Source organism: Artemia sp. Qi Xiang Cuo, chromosome 14 (genome assembly GCF_049724085.1).
Source record: "Artemia sp. Qi Xiang Cuo chromosome 14, ASM4972408v1, whole genome shotgun sequence".
In the NCBI taxonomy this organism is placed as follows: Eukaryota; Metazoa; Arthropoda; class Branchiopoda; order Anostraca; family Artemiidae; genus Artemia; species Artemia sp. Qi Xiang Cuo.
The window spans coordinates 2,891,353-2,911,535 of NC_142807.1; the positions used below are offsets into that span (position 1 = coordinate 2,891,353).

At 35.5% G+C, this 20,183-nt stretch overlaps 1 protein-coding gene across 6 annotated transcripts; it reads left to right on the top strand.

The window, feature by feature from the left end:
• Window positions 1-1,316: 1,316 nt before the first annotated feature.
• Window positions 1,317-19,904, top strand: LOC148944039 (uncharacterized). 6 transcript variants are annotated; one of them, XM_089100119.1, is made up of 2 exons: window positions 1,317-1,539; window positions 19,082-19,904. In XM_089100119.1, the coding sequence occupies exon 2, from the start codon at window positions 19,092-19,094 to the stop codon at window positions 19,836-19,838; it is 747 nt and encodes a 248-aa protein (XP_088956245.1). In that variant the 5' UTR covers window positions 1,317-1,539; window positions 19,082-19,091; the 3' UTR covers window positions 19,839-19,904. The 6 variants fall into 6 exon arrangements, with proteins under 6 accessions (XP_088956245.1, XP_088956247.1, XP_088956248.1 ...); XM_089100121.1 differs by having other exon boundaries at window positions 1,317-1,511; XM_089100122.1 differs by lacking the exon at window positions 1,317-1,539 and adding an exon at window positions 2,916-2,942.
• Window positions 19,905-20,183: the final 279 nt, after the last annotated feature.

A 20,183-nucleotide genomic window follows, 5' to 3' on the forward strand; every position in this document is an offset into this window, starting at 1 on the left:
TATTATTAACTATATATATTTATTATAAGAATGATATTTTTATTATTCATGGTCCTCCTCAGCAGAAGGAGAGTCCCAAGTAATGTCAAAAACAGGTGGGGTACCACAGAAATATAACGGCAACGGCTACCAAGTCGAATGATTTTTTCTTAGTACCACATAGCTTCTTTATACCAGAATGATTTTCCATGGGAGTTTGGAATTTTGAACTTTACTGGATAAAACTCACTTACTATATTTATGCATTGAAGACAAAAAGAAGAACCTTGTGGCTTTCGGGTGAAATGTAAAATTGCGTTTGATACCCCAAAACAGGAAAATGGACAAACATTTTCTACAGGATGTCTATAGAGTATGTTTTCAGCTATAAAAAGATGCTGTCTGAAGAATCTGAATGCTGGAGCAATGCAGTTATTCTTACTCTTGACATATCAATTGATTCATTCCAACATCTTCAACAAAGGCACCACAAACAAAATATATTCCAGACTTCTGACTTTGCAGAAGCTGCTAATCCCTATTTAAATTTTCAGAGAAATGTTTTTTTCTAAGATATCGTGGAGAGAAGCTTTGGCACTAAAGGCACTATCAATGCCAACTACCGGAGGGATAGCAGAGGAGGTATTCAGCAGCACTGGGCTGACGATTACGCCAAAGCGACCTATGTTGACACCACATATATTTAACAGACATAATTTATTCAAAGTAATTATAAGATCTCAAAGCTTTAGAAGAAACTATTATTTGATTATAATTTGGCACTTTTTTGTTCTTATTGTAGGCAAAACTCTCGCATTGTCTATAATAATGAGCTACAAGGCTTCAATGCAATATATTTTATTTTCAAGAACTATTTCATATAGAAGGAGTGACTAGAGATAATGTGGAGGGGGCTTTAGTCCACTCTTAATAGTGATCAGAGTTCAACCAGCCTCCTAGCCATTTTTTGCTACCCAGCCTCCCTTAACCTTCAAAGATATTTAATCAAGATTTTGAGGTAAAATTTTTGTCCAAGATAGGGGAAAGGTTCAACAAATATGCTTCAGCCTTAAGGCAATAACTTTAAATGATTCAATTTCAGAATTGTTTAAACATGGGTTTTCTAATGAAAAAGACGGGCTCGTGAAGATCGAAATGTTTTTTAGGACCAACGAAAATACTGAACGAAAAAAGCACATATATGTTAGTGTGTCTGTATCCAAGTTATTTCGTTCACATTTTTTTGTATTTCCTTCCAATTTCTTTTATGGCGCAGATGATAGAAGGTGACTGTCCTCTCAAAATAGTTTCTTTTTTTTGTTCTGTATTTCAGTTGGCCTTGAAATTTTTGCCTCTTCTGGCAACCGGAAGGCACCTGTCACCAAGAAAGACGAGAGAACACACTCCGTAGGACGTACGAACGGGACAAAATAGCCTTCCAGACAAGTTTCATTCCAGAGTTGCAGGACATCTACGCTGGGGCTCAGTTGTGAGAAGATTGGAGGCTGCTCACCGACGCCCTCTGTGTCTCAGTATGCATTAGAGGAGCTAAAGTCTAAAGTGAAACTCTCAATCTTCATTTCTTTTTTTTTTGTCAAGCAAAAATGATTCAGAATTTCAAACAAAAACTCCCTTTTTTCTTTTTTCCGATCGTTACAATGTGAAGAATAAGGAAACATAAACATTTACTTTCATTATAAACGTAACTTGTTTAGTCAAGGAATACTTATTTTGCCCTTTGATATTTCGTGGGCAGGCAATTCCTCTTAGCAGTATATCTTAATATTTAAACAAGTAAATTTTAGCAATCGGAAACGAATAGAACACAATAAAAAAAAATTCTGAAAAGAGTAAAAAGTAAAGTCTTCTAAGTAAAAGTAAAGATCCTTAAGACGAGCGTAAATTAGTTTTAATAAACGAAATATATTTTTTTGTTTGCAGTGAAGCACAAATGACAGTATGGCCTTTAAGAGGTTTATGGGTGGCAGCCCTACTCTTGTCTATGGTAAATTCTGTTCGTTTTAATTCTGACTGGATTATTCAGTTTAAATTCTTCTTGTTTTAAAATCTGCTTATTTGTCAATTGTAGTACCTTTTATTTTTATGTTCGACATGATTATTTATTTTAATTTCTCTCCGTTTCGACTTTTATTTATTCATGATAGGAATTACTGTTTGTTTTACGTTTTTTGTAGAGCTCAGTTTCTGTTTGTCTCAGGCTTTAACATGACACTTTAACTTTTACTTGAAATTTTCTTTTAAGATTTTTTTTAATTAATAAGTTTGAATAACCGAAATAGATTTTTCCAGACTTTTCTCTACAAAGATTCTTTCTTGGATTAAAAGCAATATACTGTGAGCACCATCTAGGTAATTTACCAAATATTCTCCAGTACAGGCCTTTAAGCCACAAAACTGAAAACAATGTTTGGAGTGTTGGTGGTGTTCTGCCCATGATACGAACTGTTCATGCCGCCGCCAGAATCCCTTTTGACGTGAGTTTTGGGACTACGTAAAAGTGGTTTCATTCATTTTAGGCTGTTCATTGAAATGGTAGCATTTAAGGGCTACGCACACGTAGCTGATTTCGGGAGCCGATTTCAGCAAGGGTATATTCCACGACGAGTGATTCTAATTAATGATGCTAAGAGGCGGGGCTTAGTGACGGTTTTTCGGTAATTAATCATCATTAATTACGTTCTAGACAAGGAATGTACTAGGGCTTAAAAGCTTTAGGCATGCAATTCATCGTATTTAATGATTATCGTAAATTAATCGTAATTAATGATGATTAATCACCAAAAACTGTCACTAAGCCCCGCCTCTTAACATCATTAATTATAATCACTTGACGTGGAATATACCCTTGCTTAAATCAGTTCCCGAAATCAGCTATGTGTGCCGAGCCCTGAATCGTCAACATTATAGCAGCAGAATTCAAATTGAGGAAACGAGGATCAAAGGTAGACAGAGGCCTAGGCTACTGAGGCTATCAAAATAGTCGAAATATAGCCAACCATTTTCCTCGAACCTGTGGGAATTATGTTTCTCAGAGATCTTTTTCTGCTGAATAGCTAATTTAGGATAAATACAGATGTCAGTCTTGGTCTGTGCTAGATTTTAGAGAAATACCCAGTAGCCTAGTCAGAAAGCTAATCACCAATTCAATAATGAATTCACTGGTAAATGCCCATTATATCACCAAGGAAATGTGTAGTTTCACCATTGAATTTTTTCAGATTTTCTTAATAAGAATGTGAATAGGTTGAATATTTTAATCATAGGCTATATGCCTACAATAGCCTAATAATATTTTAAATGCACTGATATTCAATCTTGGAACCTAATCTTGGGGAAAGATGATAAAGTTAGAACAAAGTTTTCAAATCACAGACAAACTGAATCTTAGACACAAATAGCCTAGGCCAATCTAAGACATGTAGGCCTATTGTGATGAAAAAGAATTAGGTAAATTTGGGGCAATCTTTTTTATTGACCTATAAACAAGGTGAACATACCACTTAATGCTTTTTTATTATCTTTCTGAATATAATAATTGCTTTAGCTGGAAATTCAATGTCAAGCCCTTTATAGACCCTCAAAGATGTTACATTTTTTTGGTAATTTTTTTTTGCAAATCATATTATTGACTTACAAATAAAGTAAACATGATATTTGATGCCTTTTTTATGCTCTTTCCAAATATAATAATCATTTTTGTCAGAAATGAATTTGTTTGATTTACCCCCTCTGCTATATATACCAATTCAGGGTATATATTTGCACATTAGGGGGGAGGGGGCAAATTTGATTTCTGATGTAAATAGGAGGTAAGTTTAAACTTTACCCCCCACCCTCCTAATGTGCAAATATATACCCTGAATTGGTATATAGGGGTGGGAGTAAAATTAATTTATGACAAAAATGATTATTATATTTGGAAAGAGCATAAAAAGGGCATCAAGTGGTATATTCACTTTAGTTGTAAGTCAATAATATGATTTGCCAAAAAATTACCCATTTTTCTCTTAGCCTAGGCTATTTTAGATACCACTTATATACTGCTGTTAGGATCACTCTGGTTTGAATTGGTTTACCTATAAATTGAATCAACTTTGACAAAATTGAGAACCAGAAAACACATAAGAAATACATGATTCAGGCTATATATTTGCACATGAGGGGCAAGGGAGGGGTAAAGTATAACCAAGCTATAGTTAAAATATATTAACTACAACTATTCTGCATAAAATGAAGTAAGAATTGTCATTTTTAACCCTTTTGAATAGCCAAAAATAAGAGAAAAAAGTATTATATTTGGAAAGAGCATAAATAGCATTGAGTGATAAGTTCACCTTATTTGTATCTCAGTAATATAAACTGCCCCAAATTTACCAAGAATAGTAGCCTATTTATATAAACTAAGTATAAGGGCAACTTTTGTCAAAGTTCAAATCTTGAAAACAAAGTTTCCCAAGCTTATAACCAGTCAATTTCAACAAGCCTAGTCCCAACTGTGAGCTAAACTCAACTATTTAAATTTACTAAAATTAAATCTATATGATCATGTGTCTGAGATTAAGCATTATCCCCATACTAGAGGTACAACCCTATTTCAATTTTTGAGCTTTTAAACTTTATAATCTAAACTGTGAAGGGTTATCCATAAACAGTTAAGATACCCTGGCACTACTCTCAGGAAATATCTACAGTATAGCCTAAATTAGGGTCTAAGAGAAAATTTTAATATCCTTACCTCCACTTTTTCTTCCTTCCAGGATAGTTGATTCTCCTAAACACTAAAAAGGATAACAATCTTTGGTACTATCCCATTATCCAGCCCACTTGGGTTAATCACTATAGACTAGGCAATGATAAAACTGGTTTTTGATGTATTAACTGTTATAGAGCAGGCAATGATAGCAATCTCTTTCATTAGCATTAGCCAAACTTGACTTTTTAGAGAGGCCCAGATAATGGGATAGTACCCAATCTTTTCTAATCTGTCTTCTGAAGGAAACACTATAATAACAAAAAGGTAGTGCACAACACTTTTCAAATCCAGCCAAATGGTTTCTACCACAAACAAATCCACCCTCCTCCTCCTAATAGGGCCATATATAACCCCTGACTGTGGGCTATACAAAACTACAGGAAAGTAGGGCCTACCACAATGTGAATAGTGTAATTCTTAATTTATGATGGGCAGAAATTTTGCACTAATAAAATTTTCATGTTTCCTTCCATTTTTTGTCTATGTTTTTTAAATTACTATTAAAAACTTTATTTATCCAACTGTTCTGACTATTTCACAATAATTTGATACTGTTGACTGCAATAAGAATACAATGCCTGTTAATAAAAAAAACTGCAATGAAAAAAAATGGATGAATATATTATTTAGGGCTCTATCTGGCACTAGGTAATTTCTTAGACCATTGTCCTTTCCATTTACAAATAAAACAAATTAAAATATAGGAAAACAGGTATGATATTTAATTCAAGATGGTAAAAAAAACACAAATTTTAATAATAAGAAAGGTTTGAGAATTTTTATTTCATGTCTTGAAACCACTATCAACAAAAAGAATTGTTAGAAAAATTTAACTAAATTAAATAGAACATACAAATAAAAGGAAAAAACACAGAACAATATCCAAATGACAACTACTCATCACCTTTAAATAGTGAAAAGATAAAATAAAATCAAGATAACCATGCTGTCTTTCCGGCCAAGGGAAGTATAATTAAATATTGGTCAATAAACCTTTTTGCACATGATACATTGCAGGGATATTTTTATTTGCTAACCTAGCAAGAGACTCTTTCCATATTTAATTTCATTTTGACCTTTATGTATAAGGCTCATACTTATTTGTAGCTGATTATTCAGAATGTCATTGTTTAAAGTATTTGAAGTTATGACCCTTTTTTAACTAAGGTATTATGTATTGGGTTTAGATGAAGAAATGAAAAGGAATATTGATTATAAAATATAATAATTGCTACTATTGCAATTTCCATCTTGAGCCCTTAAAGTGGAACCTTGTTTCTTATTGTGTGCAATTTTTTTTGCTATTGGAAGTAAGATATCAGATATAAAAAAAAATACTGTTTAATTTCCTATTCAGTGCTGTATTTGGCTTTTTTCAAGTTGGCTCTATTTGTCATTAAGAAACAACTATTTGTGAGATAATAAACACAAAAAAAAATGTGAATGCACAAGATCAACAAACAGTTGTAAATAGCTTGGAGCTATATTTTAACTATTATGGAAGGGGAAAGGTGCTGGGGTACAATTTTAACAGCAGTGATTGATATTTAGAAAGAATATTGAATGGTATGTCACTTTTCTGCTAAGGCAGATTGCCCAAAAACACAAGGAACCATGAAACCCTTTTTAGGGCTCAAAATAAAATTTACAATGATAACTAGTATATTTAGGAAGTGTATTAAAACATGCATTAAGTTGTATTTTGCCTTTTAGCTAGTGGGTTATCCCAGACATAAAAACATACCAAGTCGTTTTTTCTATATATGTTGAACTTTCATGACCAGGTCTTCAGCCCAAATTGGGCTCTCTTAGAAATGTTAGCATCCAATTTTAAAATTAAAATCCTGCCTGTTAGAATTAAATCAATATATGAAAAGCCCCCCCCCACCCCCTAGAACAATGACCCTTTTCACTTTTTTGTATTTTCATTGAAAAATGGTTTTGGTATTTTCATTTGAAAAATACCTTTTTTTGGAATTTTTACTGAAAAATGAAAACAACAAAAAATTATCCCCTCTCTAGGCTTCAAAATACATTTTGCCCTCTACATTTTTGTGACTTGCCACCACTGCCTAGAAGCCAACTCAAGTCCAGAGAGTCATCTTACCTACACATAATTATTCAGGAGAAGCTTCTTATATAGAAGAGAGGGGATGTCATATGCCAATATTTATGACATGGTATTCCACTTTTAGACCACAAGTGGCCAAGCCTATTAGGCTTAGGTTTCAATTAATCACCGCCTCTAAGTCCAACCAAATTCAGTCCCAGATTTTGCACAAAAAAGTCCAGTGGACATTGTCATTTTTTAAATCTTTCCCAATATAAGAATCACTACTGCTGCAATGACACATCAGTCACCCATAACATGTCCAGATTTAGCCCTAGGCTATAAAAAACTGCTGATTTTGTAGGTTTGCCACTCATAACATCAAATACAATCAATTTGAAAAAAAAAACTTTTTCATAAAGCCTATCACTGTATCTGGCCCTATTAGGAGGGGGGTTAGGGTGCAAAAGTGACTACAGTAACAATTATACTAGAAAGAGCACATAACAGAAAACTAAATGGTAAGTTTTTTTGTGTCTTATTTGTATCCTCTAAGCAAAATTAACAAATGCTTTCAGGGCCCTAATTATAGCTACTGTGCTGATGTATTTCTAGAAGAAAATTTTAAGCAACTATCTAGTAACTTTTGAACCAATTTTGTCCTAGTCTGGCCAATAAAACTAAAATAACTGGCACAAATCTTTTCAAGGTATACCAATAAATACATTCAGATGATTAGTGCTATGTACAAGAATAACATTGCTGCTGTTAAGGTAGGAAAAGAGGTTAGTAGCTGGTTTTGTATGAAATCAGGAGTTAAGAAGGGTTATTTTTTATCCCCATTTGTATGGTTCGTTTTGATGGTCCTCAGGAGCACAGCAAAGGTATTAAGAGAGCATAGAATCAAATGGGGAAGTAAAAGTCCCCTATACTTAAGATTATGCTGGTGATTAAAGTAGCCTAGATGAAAATGTTAGCAAAATGGATGAATTTTTAGAGGTTTTGCAAGTTCAGGGTGCAAATATAAGTTTGAAAATTAATGTTAAGAAGACTAAATTGCTAAAACTGGGAATAAGTGAAGGTGAAGCAAGAATAGATTTGAAAATTAATATCAAGAAGAATAAGTTGCTAAGACTAGAAATAAGTGAAGTTGAGGTGATGCTGGTAATAAGAACATCAATCAAGTGGACAGCTTCACTTTTTAGGTAGCATTATTAGTAAAGATGGTGGGTGCAGTTAAAGATGTTAAAAGTAGAATAGCCAAGACTCAGGGTGTTCTTTTACAGTTGAAAAATTTGGAAGAATTGGAAGATAAGTCTGTGAACCAAGATTAGAAAATTGGAAGCTGCAGTGATTGCAGTGGTCAAGTATGGTTCGAAAGCTTCGGCACTTCAAAAAACAGAAAGGAGTTGCTAGATGTTTTCAGAAAAATTGCCTAAAGTTTGATTTGGTTATCCAACTGACTGACTGTATCTCAAATAGTAAGCTGTACAAAAAAATATGGTTCAATCCCACTTTCTAGGGTTGTAATGAGAGAAAGCATGAGATGGCTAGGAGATTTGCTGTGGATGAAGGATCACAGATTGCCAAAGATTGTCCTTGTCAGCCCAACTGCCTAGAGACAAACAAAAAGCAGATCATCCCCATATGGAGTGAGAGGATGTTGTAAAGAAAGATTTAAGCAAAGATCCATCACATTTGATGTTTAATGAATAAATTGGTTTTAACAATTTGAAAATTGCCACTCTTATTAGAGTTATTTTATTTATCTCAAAGGGGGTTTCAGGAGATATTTTTAGGCAAGTTCCAAGGTTTGGTGAAGGTGGAGTTGGTGCAAGGAGAGGGGAGTTGTTTTTGATTGGGGAGATTTTTTCCCTTTTTTGGAGCTCCTTGAAAGGACCTCTTGAAAGTCATTTTTGTTTTCATCATGGATAGTGACATAAGACACCACCTCCACCATTGTCTTATCCATTGAGATTGACCCATCATGTGAGCTTTGAGAGAGACTTTACCAGCCAAGAGGGGGTGAATGTGGAACTTTTATGGGAATATTTGGGGTAGGATCCAGAGGGACTTTGGGGGGTCTTCCTAGCATTGACTATTTGAACAAGCTTTAATGCCAAAGAAAAGAAATTCCAATACCAGACCATTTCACTCTTCTGAAGGGAGGTCTTTACCACCCACAAAAAAGAAACACCACAGTGCAGTCCAGAGAGTGGTTTGGTGCACAATTGGTTGAGTTTCCTTCCGGTAACTTGAGATAAATAAACACTAGAAATTTTTATAAAATTCTCAAGATGCTGCTGATCTTCTCAGTTTTTCTCTCTTATCCTTATACTCTTCTATAATGTAACCAGCAAGGAAATACAAACGAAAACACAACATAAATAACATGACTATGTCCACTGATTACAAAGCAGGGAAAAAATAACTAAGAGGATCACTGGCGTACATATTTTTGGAGTATTAAACGCCAGATCCTTAGCAATGTCGTCAAGCAGCACTAACGGATTGGCAATTCCAAAATGAGTCTTTTGGTTTCTGACAATTAGCGATTTCTTTAAACTGTATGCAACACTGGCTTGATTTCAGGCAGAAGAAAGGGAAGGGAAAAAAGCACAGGCAATGCTCCCTCTGGTTATTAGAATTGCACAAAATATTTAAGTACTCTTGAGAAATATGTGCTTTGGGCAATAGCATCACATCAATATTTTGTGATTGGAGATTTGCTGGGTTTTTATGGAAATTTACCAATTTTATAAAGTAAGATGAGTGACCTCAAACACCCTTAAATACTAACATTAATGGAAACCAAACTAAAAAATAAATGGAAACTAAACTTTTGTTTCAGAGTTCTATGTGTGAACACCATATGTTTGGGTATTAACCTTTTAATAAAGTAAGGTTTCAACTTGTGTGATTTCTCTAAGAGACATTTATAAGCTGATTATTTTATTTACCTGCTATTGACATTTTTGTTACTTAATATAAATTCCCTTGGGATTTAGTGATTTATTAACTACAGAGGCTCAGACTAAGAGATTTAGTTAAGTTAGAGGATTGAACTCTTTGAACTCAACTGAACTCTTTGTGCATAGCATAAGTATCTATTATGGATCCAGAACATTGCAGCATCAGATCAAAAAGAATAACCAGCAAAACAGGTGGCATGCAGCGTATTAAATGCAATAAATGGTCTCACTTTAGCTGTGGAAAAACTGTGTACTCAAATGACTTGAAGAAGACTTTATGTGTGTAAATTGTGTGCAAAAAGATTCTCCAAAAAAATGTATCCTAACAAAATTGAAGTCTAAAAATAACAGTTCAAAAACAGCCAAATAACAATGAGAAAAACCGTGATCAATTTAAAACGACTACTATTTTCCCAAGTCAAAACGAGTTGACGAAATCACCAGCTGTTCCTGGCATAGCACCAAGACTTATGGCTGCTGTAGAAAATATAATGGTGGAAAGAAAAGACTGCTCAGGTTCTGACCTGAGTTGTCTCATATGTGGCAGAACAACAAAAGACAGCCTGTCATTTGATTGTCATCAATGCTTACACCACATGCATGTGGCCTCCACTGCAATTGAAGTGGACATAGTTCTTACCCTGCAGAAGGCCTCAGGACAATTCTTTCTTTTTACCTCTGAAAAGTACTTAAACCAGGGTAATAAGATTGGCTCAAAATGTCCCAGTACTGATGTATCTGTTCAATGCAGTAGCTTTGTTACCAGTCAAGAGACCCATACAATGGATCATACCCCCATACAACGTGTTTGCGAGAGGGGAGTTAGTTGCCTTTCAATCACTTTTGACTATTAAAAAGGGCACTAGCCCTTCCAATTTCCAGTTGAATGAGCCCGTTTTGAAGTTTCTACAACATTGTTTTTTATAAAAACATTATATGCCCCCAGGGCATAACTTACAACTACTGCCCTGAGGGCTGTGGGGGGGGGGGTCGTCATCCTTAAAGACATAATTTCCAGAACTTTCAACTACATTGAAAAAAAACGGCTATCTCAAAATTTTGATTGTATGTGTTTGGGGGAATGGTGACTGTAAGAGGTGTTTAATTGCCCTCCAATCATTTTCAACTATTAAAAAGGGCACTAGCAATTTCAATTTCCAATTTCAATGAGCCCTTTTTGAAGTTTCTACAACAACGCTTTCTATAAAAACCTTATATGTCCCCAGGGCATAACTTGCAACCCTTTCCCCGAGGAGTGTGGGGGGGGTGTCATCCTCAAAGACCTAATTTCCAAAACTTTCAACTATATTGAACAAAATGGATATCTAAAAATTTTGATTGGGGAAAGGGTGGGCGTGAGAGGGGGGTGAGTTGCCCTCCAATCACTTTTGGCTATTAAAAAGGGCACTAGCCCTTTGAATTTCCAATCGAATGAGCCCTTTTTTAAGTTTCTACAACAAAGCTTTCAATAAAAACCTTATATGTCCCCAGGGCATAAGTTATAACCCTTGCCCTGAAGACTGGGGGGGGGGAGTGTCCTGCTCAAAGACATAATTTCCAGAATTTTCAACTGCGCTGAACAAAATGGCTATCTCAAAATTTTGATTGGATGTGTTTAAGTAAATGGTGGGCTTGGAAGGGGTGTTGGTTTCCTTCCAATTACTTTTGACTATTAAAAAGGGGACTAGCCATTTCAATTTCCAATCAAATGAGCCCTTTTTGAAGTTTCTACAACAAAGGTTTCAATAAAAACCTTATATGCCCCATGGCATAGCTTAGAAATAAGCCCTGAGGGCTCTGGGAGGAGTGTCATCCTCACAGACCTAATTTCTAGAACCTTTGACTATGTTGAACAAAATTGCTATCTGAACATTTTGATTGGATCTTTTTTGGGAAATGGTGGACGTGAGAGGAGTGTTAATTACCCTCCAGTAACTTTTGACTATTAAAAAGGGCACTAGCCCTCTCAATTTCCAATTGAATGAGCCCATTTTGAAGTATCTACAATAACGCTATCTATAAAAACCTTATATGTCCCCAGGGTATAACTTACAACCTTTGCTCTGGGGCTTCTTGGGGGTTTGTCATCCTCAAATACATAATTTCCTGAATTTTCAACTGCATTGAACAAAATGGCTATCTCAAAACTTTGATTGGATGTGTTTGGGGAAATGGTGGGCGTCAGAGGGGGGTTAGTTGCTCTCCATTCACTTTTGACTATTAAAAAGGACACTAGCCCTTTCAATTTCCAATCAAATGAGCCCTTTTTAAAGTCTCTATGACAAATCTTTCTTAAAGACTTTACATGCCCCCAGGGCACAACTTAGAACCCTTGCCCTGAGGACTTTGAGGGGGTTATCATCCTCAAAGACCTAATTTCCAGATCTTTCAACTACGTTGAATAAAATGGATATCTCAAAATTTTGATTGGATGTGTATGGGGAAATGGTGGGCATGAGAGGGGGGTTAGTTTCCCTTCAATCACTTTTTACTTTAAAAAGGGCACTAGCCCTTTCAATTTCCAATCAAATGAGCCTTTTTTGAAGTTTCTATGACAGAACTTTCTATAAGAACCTTATATGCCCCCAGGGAATAACTTACAATCCTTGCCCTGAGGTCCCTGGGGGAGGGGTTGTCATCCTTAAAGACCTAACTTCTAAAACTTTCAACTCCGTTGAACAAAATGGCTATCTAAAAATTTTGATTTCTAAAACATTGCTTCATATAAAAACCTTATATGCCCCCATCGCATAACCGACAACCCTTACCCTGAGGACTGTGGGGGGGGTTGTCATCCCCAAAGACATAATATCCAGGACTTTCAACTATGTTGAAAAAAATGGTTATCTCAAAATTTTGATTGTATGTGTTTGGGGAAATTGTGGACGTAAGAGGGGGTTAGTTACCCTCCAATCAATTTCAACTATTACGTAGGGCACTAGCCATTTCAATTTCCAATCAAATGAACCCTTTTTGAAGTTTATATGACAACGCTTTCTATAACAACCTTATATGCCCCCAGGGCATAATTTACAATCCTTGCCCTGAGGGGGGGGGGGTGGGTTGTCATCCTTAAAGACCTAATTTCCAAAACTTTCAAGTACGTTGAACAAAATGGTTATCTGAAAATTTTGATTGGATGTGTTTGGGGAAATGGTTGGCGTGAGAGTGGGGCTAGTTACCTTCCAATCACTTTTGACTATTAAAAAGGGCACTAGCCCTTTCAATTTCCAATCGAATGAGCCCTTTTTGATGTTTCTAAAACATCACTTTCTTTAAAAAAAAACTTATATGCCCCCATGGCATAACTTATCAACCCTTGCCCTGAGGTCTGTGGGGGGGGGGTTGTCATCCTTAAAGGGATGACATAATTTCCACAACTTTCAACTACCTTTAAAAAAATGGCTATCTCAAAATTTTGATTGGATGTGTTTGAGGAAAAGGTGGGCGTGAGAGGGGGGTTAGTTGCCCTCCAATCACTTTCGACTTTTACATAGGTCACTAGCCCTTTCAATTTCCAATCGAATGAGCCCTTTTTCAAGTTTCTACACACAGCTTTCAATAAAAAACCTTATATGCCTCCAGGGCATAACTTATAACCCTTGCCCTGAAGACTGTGAGGGGGAGTGTCCTGCCTTCAGCACATCATCCGGCAACGAAGAGGCACAGTGTTTTCTTTGAGATGACAATACCAAAAAATCTAGTGACTATCAGGAAGAAGCGCAATGCTGCTCAATAATATTGCTTCTGTTATGATAATGTTGCTTGTCTGAAATGCCATAAACGAATTGTCAATTGAACTCTGTCAAGTTTTGAGGATTGTCTGTTCTATGAATAAAATATTATTTGTGTTTTGTTTTAGTTTCGGAATACTACTTCTTGTTTTTTATATCAATATTACAATATTAGTCTCAGATTTGTAATAAGAAAGTTCATAAAATCTGAACTACAGGTTTTTATGAAAATCAAACACTATTTGCAAAATATATATTTATTGTGTTAGGATTGTGGAAAGTTCTACTTTGATTTTAATTATTTGTAGTGATCAAAATTTAATCATTTAGGACCATTCCTTAAAGAATCGCCACGTGTTGGAGTGGCCACGTGTTGGAAGTAATCCAAATCTTATTTTTGCAAATTTGGGGAAGGGGGTAAGGGGACACAGGACCAAGGGCCACACTTCGAGCTTGTTAAATATAGATATTAAGAATTTTGGTGTAACTGATTCCAACAGCGTGCAATGTCCCCCTCCCAGTATAGATTCAGTATAGATTCAGTCATTGACTAGTTAACACAAGAGAATTGTATCATACTTTTTTGGATATTTTAACTTGGATACTTGGTAAATTTTCCATTGGCTGTTTTCAGCTCTACCTTTTTTTGATCCCGCCCACTGCCATCAGTCGCTGCTAGGCATTCATGCACAGAAGGTTTGCGGACGTTTTGAGAGAGAGATTTTGCTCTTTTTTTCATTTTGTCATTTGCTGAAGCTATGCAAGTGGGAAACCGGGCGTTTGCTCAATTTAAATATTAAAAGCTGTGGCCTTGCAAAATTACGCAGGTGATACCTGTCAAAGGTGATGGAAGTAATTATGAAGTTTGCTGTTACGGAACTGACGAAATTAAAATAGTAACGTCCGAGAATATATGGGCTTACGCGGAGAAATATGAAGAAGCGCTGAGAGATGGAAGAAAAAATGTTCAGAGAGCGATAAGGCTGTGTACGGAGGACTCGGAAGGTTTAGACGGGGATTTATCTGAGTCGGTTAACTTGATGCAGTCAGAAATTGTTAACCTTCGTGACGGCATACAGGATGAAATTCGTAGGAGAGTGGAAGAACAGTGCAGTAGATTAGGGAGTTCTCCGGTGACACAGATTAAGTCAGATTTTCTTGATACTGTTACGCAAGCTGTCTATGAGGCGATCGATCTGCAATTCAGGGGTAAATTTGAACTGCTTGAGAAATCACTTGGCGATTTGCGGGCAAGAATTGTCCAAAATTGCGCAAAGCTCCAAAAGCTTGAAACTAAGCTGGATGATATAAACCAGTCTTCTCTTCTGACTAAGGTCATTGTATCTGGGATAGACTCTCCCGCGCGTGATTTGCCTCACCTTGTTGAGAAAGTATTAGCTCGACTTAACAGTGAAATGGGACTTAATCTTGATAAATCCGTTGTCAAGGGTGCAAGGCGTTTGGGAGGTGCCTCGGAAATAAAAACTCCGATTGAACTTGCATTTTTTACTGAGGCATCTGCAGTTGAGATCCTGCGCAAACGCAAGAATTTGAAAGGTTCCCGAATCTATATAAATGAGGTTCTAACCAGGGAAAGGAGAGAAATCTACAAGCTTGCACGCAATAAAGTCGAATTGAAAATGTATGAACTTTATGAGGTGTTGTTTATGCCAAGTGCGGTTTGAATATCCTTCCATGAAAAAAAATTTCTAACGTAGTTCAGACTCGCAATGTGTCGTATGAGCCTGTCGCTTAAACTATGAAGCTGTAAATTTTTCTTTTCTTTTTTTGTTTTATGGATCGTTTTCAGTGTTTTCTTGATTCTCGTTTGAAATTAGATGTTATTCTAAATTCAGCTACCGGAAGTGATAAAGATATGCCTTATGTAAATAATCTACCTGAATGTGATTATTCTTCAGGCGAGTTTCTATCGGATAAAACAAAAAGTTGTGATTTTCCGATCAGATCGTTACATGTAAATGCCCAGGGGATACAAAGTGCATTCAATGAACTGAAGCTTTTGCTTGCATCTAGTCCTATAGACATTGTTGGAGTTTGCGAAACTTTTCTGTCTGCTAATAAACCCCTTACAATGTTAGATCTGCCCGGGATGAAGTGTATTTCTCGTACAAGGTGTCAGAATGCGAGAGGAGGTCAGATGCTGTATATTCGCGATGACTGGTCTTTTAGTATTCTCAGTGATTTGTCTGTATTTGATGAAGGGTTATGTGAGATTATTTTTGTTGAAGTTGTACCTTTGGGCTGTAATCCATTTATTTTCGGGTCTCTTTATCGATCTCCGTCGGGTAACCCAAAAATATTTTTTGAAGTTTTTGAACCGCTGTTGAAAAATCTGGAAGCGTTGAAAAAACCCGTTATTATTTCGGGTGATTTTAATTTTGATCTTTTGAATCTCGATGTTGGAAATAATAAGGAGTTTTTAACTATGATGTTGTGTTCTAATTTTCTTCCAAGTATTTCTCTGCGGACAAGAGTTACAGCTAACACAGCTACATTATTAGATAATATATTTTTTTCTCCTGTTTTATTTGATGCTGAAAAATCGTCAGTAATTTTGTCTGATATGTCAGATCATTTTCCGGTGAGTGTTATTTTAAATTTAAAGAATAGCAATAAACAACATCGAGATTCAACAATTGATAATTCAAAAAAGCGATATACATGGATTGATTGTAAAGTTCTACGTCAGTTAATTGGTGACCATGATTGAAGTTTGGTTTATGGCTCAGATGACGCAAATGCTACGTTTTCAGATTTTATTGATCAAATGATGCGACTGCGGGATCGGGCTTCTTCAACACGAGTTTCGCATGGAAAGTTTGCGCAGAAATTTGACCCATGGATTACTGAAGGTATTTTGGCATCGTTAAAACATAAAAATAGAAAATTTAAGAATTATTTAAAATTACAGACACCTGAGTCGTTTGAATAAATCAGAGTTTATAGGAATAAGTTAAAATCAATTATCAGACATGAGAAGAGAAAATATTATAAAGAGAAAATTTTTGAGTATAAATCGGATATGAGAAAAAAATTGCAATTTATAAATGAAAAGATACGTCCTCATAGTCGTAAGAATACTAGTGTTAATTGCCTTGTTTTAAATGGAGAAAATGTTACAGAGCCCAATGAAATTTTAAATGCTTTTGGAGATTATTTCAGTAATATTGGTTCTAGACTTGAATTGACTATGAATATGCAACTGAATTCCCCTTCTGTTCCAGTTAATGATCAATATGCGGAAAATTCGTTTTCTTTTTCTGAGATTAAGCCTCATGAGATTGAAAAAGTTATTCTGAAGCTTAAACGGAGTTTTTCTAAGGACGATTTTGGATTTTCGGCTCAAACCGTAAAGCAAATAGCGTCAAGCATTTCACCTTTGCTGGCACATATTTTTAATTTATCACTTATGCATGGGGTTTTTCCTGAGCTTTTAAAAAAAGCAAATGTTATAGCATTACCTAAAGCTGGGAGTTCAACTGACCTTTCAGATTTTAGAGGCATTTTTCTACCTTTGATTTTCATCAAAATTTTGGGAAAACTTGCAAATAGTCAATTACAAAAATATTCATTTGATAGTAAAATTTTACACACGTCTCAATATGGTTTTATAAAATGAAAGTCAACTGAACTGGCAATTCGTGAGCTTTTACTAAATATTAATGATTCACTAGATGATGGTCAACACGCGTTGGCGATTTTTCTTGATGTCGCAAAGGCGTTTGACACCGTAAATCATTCGTTGCTTCTTTTTAAACTAAAGTCTTATGGGTTTTCAACACAAGCTGTTAAATTTTTTTTATCTTACCTTTCTGGGAGACGACTAGATTGCGTTGATAAATCTCGTGATCTCCGTTCCGAAACTTTTCCAGTTAATTACGGAGTGCCTCAGGGCTCTGTTCTTGGGCCTATTCTATTTATTCTTTTTTTAAATGATTTGCCAGAAGTTTTGCCTCTTTGTAAAATTATAATGTTTGCTGATGATGTAGTAATTTTTGCTTCTCACCGGGACCTATCAGTTCTTTTCCAGAACCTTGGAAGTACGTTACTAACTGTATCTGATTGGTATTCAAGGAATTTACTAGCTCTTAATTAAAAAAAATTACAGTATATGTTATTTTCGCGAACTGGATCAGTAGTGTCAGATACCTTCTCTCTTTTTTTGAATGGTTTTGAATTAAGACGGGTGGATCAGTTCAAATATCTTGGGATTATTTTAGATGAAAATTTGTCGTTTCATAATTATGTAAAAACACTGTCGTTAAAAATTTCCCGAAATATTGGCATGCTAACTCGTCGTTGTCACTTTTTTCCTAAAGCTATTATAAAATCTATTTATTATTATTTCGTCCACCCATATTTTCTCTATTGCATTTCGGTTTGGGCATCTACCTTTCCGTCTGTTTTCAAATCTCTTCAAATACTTCAGAATAAAGCAATGAGGATTCTTTTTAATGTTGATTGCAGAACTTCAGTTAGACACCTATATGGGACTTCAGGAATTTTCTCTTTGTACCAACTTCATTTAATTTCTATCTCTATTATTTGTCATGATTATCAATATAGTAATTTACCTGTAAATTTCTCCGGCATTTTCTCAACTAATTCTCAATTTCATAATTATCATACTACGCATCGTTCAGACTTTTCGTGCGAAATTCGCCCGACATCGAGAGCGGGATTCAGCATCCGTCACATTGGCCCAAAAATCTGGAACTCAATTCCTGCATCAGTTCGAGAATGTAGCAACAAGCGACATTTTCTAAGACTGGTGAAGAAATATCTTATGACATGCTAAGCATTTTTTTCATTAGGATTTTCTTTTTCGTTGTTGTAAAATTTAGTTAGAAAATGGCTGTGTATTTTCGTTGGCAATATTTTCAGCGCTAAAGTATGCCACCAGGCATGTGCGCTGTTTTGTGACATTTATTTATGTACGTGTTATAAATAAAAATATTCTACTCTATTCTACTCTCTACTCCCCTTTCTACTAAAATGTGTCTAATGCAGCCTTTGTTTTATATAAGGTATTTGCATAGTTTGGGTTGCTCACCTCTGGGTCTGCACTTTTCATTTTGCTCTTCCCTCTGAATCCACTTTTGTCGATCTTCTTACATTTTTATTAACCTGATTAAATTGGTTATTTTTGAAAGGATACCGCATGGCGTTGTGGATGTAACCTGATGCCTAAACCGAACCTTATTCGCCTCATTGCTGCCTGCATTCCCCTTATTATTTTGCTAATCAAATATGAAATTTACAGGACTGACTGAAATCCCAAAATAGAACAGCCGCATAAGAAAAAAAAGGCCAAGAAGATGCCTTGTTGGTACTAATCATGTGAATTCCCCCTATTATTTTTGCGTTTACTGTTTTCTCGTCTTTTCATTGTCTATTTTTTCTTCCTTCCTTTTCTTTACTTTTTGTCTTCTCTTTTGGTTGCGAAGGTTAGCGTTTAACTAGATTTTATCATCAAGATGTACAATTTCCATCTAGAAAGAATTTATTTAGGGTTTAGTAGCAGGAATCTAAATCTTAATGACTTTTTTAGGTAAGAAGATATGGATACTAGTGAAAAACAAGAAATTGTGGAGGAAAAGGATGATAAAATGCCACAAGAAAGTATAGATGAAAACACTCCTGGCAGAGAAAATGAACAGCCACTCGTGAGCTCCTCGGTAACAGAGGATAGCTCAGCTACCACACTGATGGATTCTAAAAATGGTTTAGACACTAATATTGGTCAAACTGACCTTAAAAGTGAGACAAAAGATGAGGAGGAGGTAGTTGAGGAAATTTGTGATACAACCGAAAGCGAATTTTTATGTGAAGAAACAGAAGGCACCTTTTCGGAAGACAATATCGAAGATTACGACTATGAAGCTGATATGCCATCACTCAGACCCAAAGATGTTCCCAAAGCTCCTCGCAATTTCACCCAATTCATCATGGATGAGCATGATGATTGTGACCTGTTTATAGATTTTAATAAAATGAACGAGTTGCCACGTGATTATTCCGTTTCTAGTTCTGTAAGGGATCAAGAATTTTTTGATCAGGATTTTCAGAATGTTTATCAAAATGAAAGAGAATCGCGAGCTCTTCAGTTGCCTAGAGAAACTTTGATTGAGCGAATATTAGAAATGAGAGAAAAAGTGAAAGTTTTACAGGATCAATTGACTGAGAGAGAGGAGCATGATCCAAGGACTGTGCTGACAAAGCTCCATGCAACCCTTGTTGCCCTTCAGGAAGAGAATAAAAATCTACGCAACAGACTTGGGCCATGCAAAATACATCAAAAGTTGTAAATTCCATATCTATGTAATTTTGCTTGTAAATTAAGTATTTTTGAAATAAATAAATGTTTACATTGATGTTATAACACTGTTCAGACGGTCAACAGATGTTTTCAACGGGTCCAATTATTTCAAAAAAATTAAGATATTTGCGTCCAAAAATGAGTTTTGAGACACCAAACGTGTTATTTAGTATCATTAAGAGTGTAAAGAATTCTTCAAAGCCATTACGTGGGGAGTCCTGACCGCTTACTAAGGTCTAAATTTACTCCAATAATTTTTTTTTAGCAGATCCGACTCTTAATCTAATTTCTCTGAAACCACTTTTTTCGTTTTTAAGAAGGGGATAGGACTCAA